This window comes from Ips typographus, linkage group LG2 (genome assembly GCF_016097725.1).
Source record: "Ips typographus isolate SLU linkage group LG2, UJ_Ityp_2.0, whole genome shotgun sequence".
NCBI classification, from domain to species: Eukaryota; Metazoa; Arthropoda; class Insecta; order Coleoptera; family Curculionidae; genus Ips; species Ips typographus.
Genome location: NC_138423.1, coordinates 2793371 through 2807010, shown reverse-complemented (window position 1 = coordinate 2807010; position 13640 = coordinate 2793371). Strand labels below are relative to the sequence as shown.

Below are 13640 nucleotides of genomic sequence, written 5' to 3'. Positions count from 1 at the left end.
TGACTTATCAGCCCTGAAAGCCAGTTTGTACACTGTTCATAGTCTTGAAAGTGTCATTTCAAGCTTGTTTACTATTAAATTGACTTCTACACTGATCGGTGCAAAAAAATTGAGTATTTCTAATAAATTCGGACTGTTTTTAGTGCTTTAAGACTGAAAAATCTAGCGTAAGACTATTTATAATAGTAAAAGTCAAGTTTGAGACTCTTCAGTAATGAAAGTAAAAAAAATTTTATTTCAAAAGTTTTGAAAACAGTCTTAAATACAGGATATTGACATTAGGTTCATAAAAATTGACTTGAAGACTAACTTTTCCATTTTTTTTACTTTGCTTTTGATTTTCTTAGAACTCTGGACTATTTTTAGTGCTTTAAAACTGCTTTCAGCTTGGAAAATCGAGTTTTAAGACTATCTTCACAACATTTTTGACTTATCAGCCCTGAAAGTCAGTTTGTACACTGTTCATAGTCTTGAAAATGTCATTTCAAGCTCGTTTACTATTAAATTGACTTCTACACTGATCGGTGCAAAAAATTGGAGTATTTCTAATAAATTTGGACTGTTTTTAGTGCTTTAAGGCTGAAAAATCTAGAGTAAGACTATTTATAATAGTAAAAGTCAAGTTTCAGACTCTTCAGTAATGAAAGTAAAAAAAATTTAATTTCAAAAGTTTTGAAAACAGTCTTAAATACAGGATATTGACATTAGGTTCATAAAAATTGACTTGAATACTAACTTTTCCATTTTTTTTACTTTGCTTTTCATTTTCTTAGAACTCTGGACTATTTTTAGTGCTTTAAAACTGCTTTCAGCTTGGAAAATCGAGTTTTAAGACTATCTTCACAACATTTTTGACTTATCAGCCCTGAAAGTCAGTTTGTACACTGTTCATAGTCTTGAAAATGTCATTTCAAGCTTGTTTACTATTAAATTGACTTCTACACTTATCGGTGCAAAAAATTGGAGTGTTTCTAATAAATTCGGACTGTTTTTAGTGCTTTAAGGCTGAAAAATCTAGAGTAAGACTATTTATAATAGTAAAAGTCAAGTTTCAGACTCTTCAGTAATGAAAGTAAAAAAAATTTAATTTCAAAAGTTTTGAAAACAGTCTTAAATACAGGATATTGACATTAGGTTCATAAAAATTGACTTGAAGACTAACTTTTCCATTTTTTTTACTTTGCTTTTCATTTTCTTAGAACTCTGGACTATTTTTAGTGCTTTAAAACTGCTTTCAGCTTGGAAAATCGAGTTTTAAGACTATCTTCACATTTTTGACTTATCAGCCCTGAAAGCCAGTTTGTACACTGTTCATAGTCTTGAAAATGTTATTTCAAGCTCGTTTACTATTAAATTGACTTCTACACTGATCGGTGCAAAAAATTGGAGTATTTCTCATAAATTTGGACTGTTTTTAGTGCTTTAAGGCTGAAAAATCTAGAGTAAGACTATTTATAATAGTAAAAATCAAGTTTCAGACTCTTCAGTAATGAAAGTAAAAAATTTTGGCACTAAATGCTAATTTTTAGAAATGATTTAGCCCGAAAATTGAATTTGGACTGTTTACAGTGTTTAATTGAGTTATAGACTTGTTTCAGTCCAGAAAATTGAGTTGTACACCAGTTAAAGTCCTGAAAATAGAGTTTTGGAATTTCTTTAGTCATAGTAAAGTAATTTATAGCCTTAAAAGTCAACTTTTAGACTAATTCTAGTAGTAAAAAATGAGCGGAACAATCTTTGACTGTTTTTAGTGCTTGAAATCCAGTTTCAGACAGTAGAAAATTAATTGCAGTCTTGAAAAACCAAATTTAAGAGTATTCCTAGTAGTAAATCTCAAGTTTTAGACTATTCAGGACAAATTTGGACTTTCACAAGTCCTGAATGTTCAGTTTAAAATTAGTCCAAAAATCCTGTTTTTTTGACTATTTTCAGTGTCAAAAATGTACTTGTAAACCCCCCAGATGACCAGAATCCTGATAATAAACTCATTAAGTAGCTATACAGGGTGGTTTTATTATCATGCAAGTTGAAATTTGCTGTTTAATTTTTTTGAATTGAAATTTGCTGCAATTTTTTCTTTGCCAAGGATTGATTGAAATACAGGGTGCTCAAAAGTTTAGTTGTTACTGCCAAAAGTTTAGTTGTTACTGTCAAAAATTTCCAGTTGTTACTGTCAAAAAAGCGGTTTTTTTTGATTCAACTAGAAGTATCTGTGGACTAAGCTTCTACACTTGCTTGGGTAGGTATTTTTCAATATTTTTTTTTCAGAATTTCTATGTTTCGTTCATCCTTGTTTACATAAGACTTAAATCTCTTCCTCTAGTTTGATCTTCCTTTCCTTGATGACAATATTTATGTTAATAGGCCTTTCAAGTACCTGAACCAGAACTATGCCCTTTTGGAGAGGAAAACAAAGTTCCTCATTGACTTGTAGGTTCTCAGCCAACAAGATACCAACTTCATGTCGATGGTTTCTTCTTCTTCCTCCTTATTTTAAGACTATGTCTTGTTTCTTCCGTTCATCCGGTCGCTTCAGATGCAGATCAAAACGATCAACTCTTTTCCAGATATTTTGTTTCTTCCAAATCCAAAGTTTGGACCATTCTCACCACTTAACATGAAGATATATATACATATAAAAAAGTTGTATTTTTGCTATACCATTCCATTTAACTTTTCTTTAATTTTTATTTTAGTGGCATAGAAACGCCTTCTGACGGTGAATTTGGAAACCTAAAAATGATTTCCAAAGTTTCCTAGAAACAGCCGAGTGCACGGCTCATTGGGACACCCTGTACATATGTATAGTATCTTAGAATTATTTAATGGATGCTATTGAAGCGTCTGAAAAAATCATCATGGATAAATGTAAATTTAAGTATATTTTAATCACTTTTTTTTTAAAAAGTAATAAATTTGTGCTGTATTTTTTCTGTTTGCAGATTTCGTTTCCATTTAGTATGTAGAACCATTTTTAATGCCCCAAAAGAAGAAAATCATAAGGCAAACCTAATTAAGATTCCTCTTTTAACCGAACCAGTGTCCATTAATCAAGACAAAATGGTTTTTATCGCTTTTTATATTACGAAACGTGACTTCATCACCCGATCATAAATTTTAATATTTAATATTTATTAGGCGTTAATATTCGAAGTTTATTTTGAAAAACGTTAATGAAAAATCGAAGTTGCGAGTATTTCGGGATTACTTTTCAATTTCAGCTTTTTATTTATTGGTTTCGTTTCATAGCAAACATTTCGATTGTATTTATTGGAGCTTTTGCAGATGAGACAAACCCGGATTGAAACAATAATAAATGCCACATATCTGTTATAAATCAATTTAAGTGCCGTAAACTAAGATTTATTGCCATCACCGGTGGATGTTCCAAATATATTCGTAATGATTAATTAGAATCGAAAATTGCCGTGAATTTATACCTGTTCTCATTACAGCACTGGAGATAAATGCATTAGCTACTCTTGAGATATTAATGGAACGGGATTTTACCATTTCCCAAAATGACCTAGAAAAAACTTACCTCCGTCAAAACCTTTTTGACATTTGACGACAATGGAATGATGGGTAACGTTGGTGGAGATGCAGTTTTGAGGAGGGTCCGGTTTACCAGCTGGTACTATGTGGTAAGTGCACGAAATCCTCTGCCAACCAATTTCGTTTCTGCCCCAACACTGTAATGTTCCATAGTCGGCTGCCTCATGAGGAACGTACGTCAACACACTGGTGCCGTTTTCTTCTTTCGAATGTCTGGTCAGATCCCTTGAAATGCCCGGTGTACTGTTGAAACTCCATCGAAATTCGATGGCCGTTGGCTCAGAATCCACCTGTTAAACCATAATTTGAAATTAAATGATGATGACCTGATTTGATGGTTGGTCAAATTATGATTTTGTCAAATTACGTCATTTACTTTGCTCCTTACTGGTTCATGGAGCGTAACAACAAATAATGTTTTTTAAGTCTCATTTGAAGAAATCATTCTCTTTTCCGTATATATTCATCTAGCAGGGTTATCTTAATTGCGCGTTTTGTGAAACATCCGGCGCACAACACATAACGTTTCTTATTACTTGAATGTGTGTTGTTAATGTCCCTAAAGTGCCCGAATCCTGTTCGAATTAATGTTCCATGTAGGCTAAGCACGCCCGTTGCACGTAATTTTAGAGTTAATCACGTGATAATATTACTAGCTACCGGATTTATGAAGTCTACTATTCTGCTTACGAATATTAAAACAATTCTTCCAAGAACAGTTGACAGACTTTGGTAAGTATATAGCAAATAGGTGGATGCAGTATAACAAAGAAAAGGGAACCAGGAGAGGACCATTCTAGAGTTTTCATAATACATAGAATGGCTCAAAAGTAACAAATATGCATACTAGAACATCAGCGGAATCGATCTATGCCGGTCTTGAGACGAAAGAATACAAATTGGCACAGATTGACCACGAACAAGCCAAATTCAGCGTCCAATGTGGTCCCAACATACAAAGAATGGCTCAAAAGCAACAAATATGCAGACTAGAACAACACCGGAATCGATCTATGCCGGTTTTGAGACGAAATAATACGATTTGGCACAGATTGACCACGAACGAGCCAAATTCAGCGTCCAATGTGGTCCCAACAGACGTAGAATGGCTCAAAAGTAACCACATCAGAGAAATCTTCAATTTATATTCTGAAGCCATCTTTCAGGAAGCCCTAGAAGAACGTAACGTGGGCGTTAAGGTGAATAGTGTATGGGTCAACAATATTCGTTATGCGGACGACACAGTTCTAATTGCAGATAACATGGAGGGTTTGCGGGATATGGGACTGTCGGGGAATGCAGTAAGATCATGGGCCTCAATATCAACACCAAGAAGACTAAATTTATGATAATTACTCGAAAGCCACAAGAATTTCAAAACTCAAGCCTAACATATGAGAATCACAGAAATCAGATGCCGGATTGAAAATGCCCGCAGTGCGTTCATGAAATTCAAAAAAGTGCTTACCAATACTGATTTCGATCTTGGCTTGAGAATTAGATTTGTCAAACGCTATGTCTGGACACTGTTACTCTATGGCAAGGAGGGATGGACACTGGAAGCATTCGAGATGTGGGTCTATAGGCGTGTACTGAGGATTACGCCCATGGACTGCAAGAAGAACCAATATTGCGGTCTTGGGGATAATCAATAAAAACCGCGAACTGTTAGACACCATTAAACGTCAAAAAACAGCATACCTGGGCTACGTAATACGCAACGAGAGGTACCAATTCCTGCAGTTGATTATTGAGGGGAAGATTGAGGGAAAGAGAGGAATCGGCAGGAAAAAAATGTCATGGCTCCGCAACGTTAGGCAGTGGACAGGACTGATGACAATGCAAGAACTAATGCATACCATATGTAATAAGGAAGAGTGGACAAATGTGATCGCAAACATCCATTAATGGACACGCAGCAGAAGAAGAAGAAGAAGACTTGACGGCAAATAACTACGCATAACTAAGAACTTATACTGAAACCAATCAGCTTTCGCTAGAATGCTAAAACAGAGGAAGTGTGCAAATCTTAATAGGAGTAAGCCAGGGCTGTATATCCTCTGATGATACTCAGAGGCAATTTTCCAAGAAGCCCAAGAATATAGAGAAGCAGAAGTTCTATTAACTGGCGAACGAATAAACAATTTTAGATATGGCGATGACACCGTCATATTTGCAGATACTGCACAGGGACTGCAGCTTTTATTGGACAAGGCAGTTAAAGGTAAAACTCATGGTAATTAGTAAAGAAAGAATTGGAGAAGTTCAGTTCAGTTTAGTGTCATATCTCGCACAGTACTAAATAACCCATGGGACCATTCCCAAGAAATAAAAACAAAAATTGAAATAGCAAGAAGACTGAGGACAATGCAACAACTGAGGACATTGTGTTTATATTGGAAGGTATATCTGAGATCGTGTCAATGCTACAGGAATTGAATCCGGAGTCAGAGAGAGTGGGTCTGAAAACTGAATTATTCAAAAACAAAATTAATAACCCCAGGAAATGTTCAAATACTCATAGACAACGTTATTATCCAAGTAATTGATGAATACAACTACTAAGGCCACACCATCAAACTTGGAAAAGACAACCAAGAAAGCGAGATTAAGAGACGTGTCCAACTCTCTTGGGCAGCATCTGGAAAAATGTCCCATATACTAAGAGAACAACAAGAGAAAAGTGTATGATACATGTATCCTGCCAAAGGGAAATGGAGAGGTCGAATATCTTTCAGAGATTAAATTAGAAATGAAGAGATCCGCAGAAGACCGGACGTTAAAGACATAGTAGAAAGAATTGCGGAACTGAATTGATGGCAATGGGCGGGCAATTGCGGAACTGAAGGCAATGGGCGGGTCACATCGCAAGACAGAAGAATCGGAGGTGGACACCAAAAATCATGCAGTGGCGACCCAAGAAAACGAAAAGAGTGTTGGTAGACCCCCTGCGATAGATAGACGATATCTGACAAATTGCCGGTAATCGATGATATCTGGGTGCGTCTTGAAACGAGGGCAGGGAGTTGTAGAATGTGTCAGGAACTCGCCATTATCAGCTTCTTCTGTCACATTCTATCAACACTTCTCTTGAAAATTCCGTTCCCTGCATTCAAGAATTAGGCCCCAGGTGGCTCAGAACAGAGGGGAATTGAAGATGTTAAGAAGGGCCATGTCCAGGAGTGGTCAAATGAGGGCTGACAAAGACTAATAATATACATGGTACTCCATTGAAAATATGTCAGTTAAGAATATGTAAAAATAGCTATTTATGTAACCAGTTACGAAAAGATCGATTTTGTGTAACGAATGAATGTTTGTAGGGCGAGCGCAGCGAGGTCCTACAATTTGAATGAGTTACACAATAAGACATTTTCGAAACGTGTTGCATACATAATTTTTTCTAATTTTGACCAAAAAGCTGTAAAAACCATCTTTTAAAGTGATTTAACACAAATATTTACTTTCATAGCACCTTGTATAAATTGTGACAACGACATGTTATGATGGATGTCGCCCATATGTTTCTACGGAAATGCATAAAAACAGGGAGTGATGAAATGAACTTTTCATAACTAGTTACATAAAGTGATACTTTATGTAACTAGTTACACGTAAAACGTTTTGTCACTCTAATCAGTTTTGAAAAGTGTCACTTTATATGCCAAAATTAGAAAAAAGATATTTTTTCTACTATTGCTATATAAGAGTTGGTGCAAACCAGAAAACATTTAAACAAGAACACAAACCAAATTTTCCTAGAATAGCTAGCTAATATGAGGAGGGATGAAATGAGTGTTAAAAGTGCATAACTATTAATGAATAAACCGATTTAAATTATTTAATCAACTATTATTTGAATCACACTGTATACTGTTTAAAAGTTCTGGTTCACAGCCGTAAGCGGTTCACGTTTACACCAAACTTTCCGCATCTCGTAAAATATAATATTTCCATCATTTACACTTGATCGGTCTCCAATTCCACTCGAAATAGTTTCACCACAATGCCTTCATTTCTTCGGGCAAATTTCCATTTTATCTATAACCACAACGTTCTCGCGAAGAAGTTCGTTTATTTTTCCTTTCAACTTATTGGACGTTGCACAACGAAAAGTTTCTAGAGGTATAAAGTTCAGGAGCAATTACAGTTGCATGTCGCCAGACCGAAGCAAGTTTTTCATCTGATGTCACCGGGACCGAAATGCAGGAAAGAATTTAACGTGCGCAATCTAAATCGGATGCCCTAAAGCAATTGAATACGCTCTCACACGTAGTTCCAATTACTTTTGACAACCGCCCCTTTTACGGGTAAAAAGAAATGCGACACCGCAAACGTCGTGATAATTAAAAACCCTTTGTTCTTGGCCGAATTAGAGATCGGAATCAAGAACAAAACTTTCTAGTGTGAAATTCGAATCTATTATTCCAAATTCTCTCGAAAGGATCTGGCTTAGAGCTAACTTTGATTATTTTTCATGACCCAGTTCCAGCCAGACGGATGTTTGAATGCGCCGCTGGTGTATTTAGAAATCGATTAAGACTCCCTCGAGGATTGAATTTGTTTTTCAAGTCAGCCCTTTTACCGATGATATGGATGCTATTTAAGTGTTCCCGTTGTCTGCTTTTATTTTACTGCCTACGTTTTCCACAAGATTCAACTGTGTCACAAACTTATTACTAGAGTCCGGATTAAAAAGCACTAAAGTCGTGAAAAAAAGCTCTTAAAAAGCAAAATTATTTTCTTCAAAAAAGCATAAAAATCTGTAAAAATGCACAAAACTCTTTCAGAGATGCAAATTTTTTTTAAGTTTAACTTCTAGACATTTTTTGAAGATTTCAAATTGCTTTAGAAGCATACGGAACATTTTAGACTGTTTTGAAACAAAAGGTTTTTGAACTACTTGAGAGCATTTGGAAGGTTTTTGTACTGTTTAAACAGCATATTGTGGGTTCTGGAATGCTTTAGAGGCATTTGGAATCTCTTACACGGTTCACAAATTTTTTTGGAAGCTTCTAAACTGTTTTAATATCTTCTGGGAGCTTCTAGATTAGTTGAAAAGCGTTTGGAATCTTTTAGACTGTTCTAAATGATTTTGAAAGCTTCTAGACTGTTTTGAAAAGCTTCCTACTGCTTTAGAAGCATTTTGGAGTTTCTGTAGTGTTTTAAAATCTTTTTAGACTACTTTAGGAGCATTGATGGTTCTGGACTGCTTTTAAAACATGTGAATTTGAACTTTTGGAAGCTTTTAAACTGCTCTAGAAGCATACGGAAGCTTTTAGATTGTCTTGAAATTTTTTGAGAGCTTCTAGACTAGTTAAAGATTATTTGGAAGCCTTTAGCATGTTTTAAAAGATTTTGGAAGCTTCTAGACTGTTTTAAAAGACTTCCTACTGCTTTAGAAGCATTTTAGAGTTTCTGTAGTGTTTTAAAATCTTTTTAGACTACTTTAGGAGCATTGATGGTTCTGGACTGCTTTTAAAACATGTGAATTTGAACTTTTGGAAGCTTTTAAACTGCTCTAGAAGCATACGGTAGCTTTTAGACTGCCTTGAAATTTTGTGAGAGCTTCTAGACTAGTTAAAGATTATTTGGAAGGCTTTAGACATATTTTGTAGTGTTTTAAAACCTTTTTAGACTACTTTAGAAGCATTTGAAAGATATTTGGGCAGTTTAAAGAGCCTTGAAGGTTTTGGACTGCCTTTAAGACATTTTAATCCTTGTATTAGACGGTTTCAGAAACTTTTGGAAGCTGTTAAACTGCTTTAGAAGCATACGGAAGCTTTTGAGAGTTTCTAGATAAATTGAAAAGCATTTGGAAGCTTTTAGACTGTTCTAGGCTGCTTTGTAAGCGTTGCAATGCATTTTAGAGGTTTTATAGAGTTTTGGAATGTTTTTACATTTTTTTAGACTACTTCAGGAGTATTTGGAATTTTTTTGGTCAGTTATATAAAGGGGTTAGGTTAGGTTAAATTTATAAATTGATACTTCATTTGCAACATGTTCTTGTCGTTTCAAATATCTCAATATAGCAATTTTTGTCAAAGCAGTTATTAGTTTAGTTTATTTTTAAAAACTTGAAAAGCTTGTTTTGTAAAAAACTAGTTAAACCATACAAAAATAGCAGTAAATAAGCACAAAAAACTAAAATAAGCACAAAACGAAGAAAAAAGCAAAAAAAGCATCAACAAAATCTGTCAAATAACGCGTTTTTGCATAAATCGTTCACATTAGATGTCAAAGGTTGGTTGCTTTTATTATTTACAAAAAGCAAAATTTCTAGAAATCCGGACTCTACTTATTACAATCAGAACAAAATAGTTATCTAGAGGTGTAGAAAGTAATATTTGTTGTGAATGATTAATTAAATAAAACAGGAATTTGACTGTATTAAAGAAGCCCAAAAAATGGTACAAATTTAAAACAAAACGTCTCTTCTTTCCAAGATAATGACAATAATTAGGTTCCACCATGCATTTTTTTATTGGGTTCTAAGAATGTAACTGTAAGTAACTTTTTTATTACTCTAGTCAAAGAATGAGAAAAGAAACGGAAACAATCACTCTTACCACCAATTCCGCAAATAAATTTAGAATAACGCAAAGAGTCATTAAAAGAATGATGTTGGGAATAAGTCTTAGAGACCGGTCGAGGATGCCATAGTCAGATTAGCTCGGATGAAATGGAGATGGGTTGGACACATCGCACCCCAAGACGAGTTCAAGTGAACAGCGTTTACGTAAAAGAAGTGCTGGTAGACCGCAGAAACGTTGGCTGGATGATATTAGAGAGAAGGCTGGTAGAGACTGGCATCCGATGACACACCACAAAGAAGCATGGAAGACGGAAAGGAAGGCCTATGCCCAGGAGTGAACCACGAAAGGCTGTTGAAAGGAGAAGAAGAAGAAGATTTAGGATAGTGTTTTAAGTATGGTTCTCTGAAAAACTGGGAATATCTAAAAGAAAACAAGACATGTTTATGGATGTTGACCATAATATGATATATCTGGTTCCAGGTGTTGCAAAAACATGGTACTACTTATCGAAAAATCATTGAACTAAGCGCTCTCCTCGAGAATTACGTTCACCGATTACAAATCTGTCCACTGTTTGCCTTATATAATCCATTTTTGTGTTCCCAACCTTGGATTTGAAATCGACCATCAAAATAGTGATTTCCTTATTAGGAATGGCTCACAAGACATCCTCCAGATCCCATAGAACGTTTCTACTGTGAGAATGAACTATTGGAATGGACTGACTTCATAATTTAGCGAGAAACTAATAGATTTCATCCCAATTAACCAGAGATTCAGCTCAATTATCAAGAAAGCTGTCACACACATATCCTGGGGCAGATGTACCTTCTGACCATGTACTGTTGGTGGCCGTCTTAAACATTTCCTAGTTAAGTCAAAGAAAGTCAACGACACAGCGACGAGTGGCGTTGGAAACATTAAAGGATCCAATAATAAAAGCTGAAATGTGTAATGAGATAAACACACAAATTCAAACAATAACATCGAATATTGGAGAAGACCGGTCGCAATCTTGGACAAAAATAATGGACATTGCAACAAACTCAAGGCAAAAGCGATTAGGATATAGGAGAAAGAACTAATAAGAGTAAAGATTAGAATAGCAAAAAACGAATAGAAATGAAACATGGATGTTTAAGATGAAAAGGGCTACGATTTTTCAAAAAGTAAAAAAATTAAATTTTTGTCAAAAGTGCAATTTTGGCACACAGCAAAGGGCATATTTATACCAAAGATCCTTAAATTAGGTGAAATAAGCACAAAAAAAGTGCTATTTTCACTTTAAAATTATTCACTTTTCAAAAAAATTGAAAGAATTGGGGGGTACTAGAGAGGTTTTTTAGGTACTTTTTGAAATGCAACATCTAGGTAACATGAGGAGCTAGAGAGGCCATTTTTAACCTATTTTGTAGTATTTTTTATGCTTTTTCGAATGGCGCAGGAACGAAGTTTCTGCGAATTTAAATAAAAGAGCTACGATTTTTCAAAAAGTCAAAAAATTAAATTTTTGTGAAAAGTGCAATTTTGGAAAATTTTTATTTTGCTCTATAAGGGTTCCAATGCACAGCAAAGGGCATATTTATACAAAAGAACCTTATATTAGGTAAAATAAGCACAAAAAAAGCACTTTAAAATTTTTCACTTTTCAAAAAACTTGAAAGAATGGGGCGGTACTAGAGAGGTTTTTTAGGTACTCTTTGAAATTCAATATCTCGGTAACATGACAGGCTAGAGAGGCCATTTTTAACCTATTTTGTAGTATTTTTTATGCTTTTTCGAATGGCTGCGAATTTAAATAAAAGAGACAGTTTTTTCAGACAGTCCCCCAGCCGGAACCAAAAATCATCTAAACGACCCATCCATCACTAAGGGCGAGATTGAATACGCCATACGTGATGAATGAATGAAATTCTTTCAGAAATACTTAAACTACTAGATGAGGGAGGCACTACAGCACTACACAGAGTCTTTAGCACTATCTATGAGACTGGTCATTACCCTAAACCGTGGTTGTGCTCTACTTTTATCCCTCTGCTTAAGAAAACCAATGCAAGAAAATGGATAGACTTATTAGCTTGATAAGCCACACCAAATATTCCTTCATATATAATGAGATATTATAAAAATGAAATATTCCTTCATTCAAATATTCCAGCAATATTCCAAGAAGCTTTGGAGAACGTGGAGATGGGAACTAAGGTTCATGGAGTGTGGATTAACCATATCCGCTATGCTGACGATACGGTCTTAATCGCTGATAACATACATGACCTACAACAATTGGGAAAGGTATACCTTACTTTTCAATGCCAGAAACAGTAAATAATTGCTGAATTAGGTGGCAAGGTATCGCAAATTAATCGTGTTGATCGAGCCTGATCTTTGTTTTGAATAATCCTTATATTTACGTTTAAATCATCATAACTGTCTGTATAAACATTATATCAATATTCAATATTTACAATGAAGCTAAATAAAAATAAGAGGAAATCATACAGAACGTAATTCAATAAAAGCGAGTTGAAAATAATTAAATTGTATATTTTACCACAATAAAATTCAATTCGGTTTATAAAATATTGCGCCCCAATGAAATTGTGCTTTATTTCAAATTTGCATAGTAATTGAGCTTTAAATCAGTGGTTTTCCGGATTATTTAAACATATCAAGTTTCTCCTTCTTGCCTGCAACTTTACCGAATAATAATATCCAGTACAGTGTGTGCAATTTATAAAACTGAGTTGACAAGATTTCCAACTGTCTAAGGTAGTGGAGGTAATTTGATAGAGCGAATTGGAATAATAATGGAGGCGCTCCTAATTAAGTTAGAGTTTGAGATGAACGGGAGAAAATTTGATATCTGTGGAACACGTCGGTGCTTTGTTTCATGATTAGGCTAAATTTACTTCCCTGGTGATTTTGTTTTTTTTTTTAGTAGAAATTAAGTTTAGTTTTAAACTTTGGCTGTACTGGGTGATTTAACTTAGACATCAAATTTGAGACAAATATCTACAAGAATCATATTAGTCAATTTTTTGATAAAATGAGAAATAGAGCAGTTAAGGGGGTGTTCAATATTCAATAAATTACCCTGTTCGTTGCCCTAAGATATGCTAATGATTAAAAAAGCTACTATTTTTGACAACCGCGAAACTGGTTGTAAGATATCACCCAATCCCATGATATGTATGACATAATAAGGAATGTTCCATCTCAATTATTTCTGTCATCGATCTATTATTGGAACACTCTGAATACTAAACCAAAAACGCAAGGAGAAGGTTCACAAACTTCTTATATGTATAAAGTTACCGGAGTCGTGTTGTACCAAATAGCCTGGCATCTCTCGAACCATTTCTATAATAAATTGAAATTACGCGTCGTAATTTGTGAAGTGACTTAATATCTTAAAAGCTTTCGTTAGGAGGGCTTCTAGCTAAATTGAGTTTTCAGTCATTGTAAATGTCGTACAACATCCTAGAATTAAACTTTTAATAGATGCTGTACCGCTACGAAAATCCAAATATCAAAGGATTTTTCTGGAAT

At 34.7% G+C, this 13640-nt stretch overlaps 1 protein-coding gene across 2 annotated transcripts in view; it reads right to left on the bottom strand.

Moving 5' to 3' along the window:
* Positions 1-13640, bottom strand: part of LOC145725449 (nephrin-like) — a 378014-nt gene that overhangs the window by 21119 nt on the left and 343255 nt on the right. For both annotated transcript variants that reach the window (XR_014177277.1, XM_081974215.1), the window contains exon 10: positions 3542-3845. Coding sequence is in view for 1 of the 2 variants with exons in the window: in XM_081974215.1 (XP_081830341.1) it covers positions 3542-3845 (304 nt within the window). In the remaining variant the exon portion in view is untranslated. The remainder of the gene's footprint in view (positions 1-3541; positions 3846-13640) is intronic.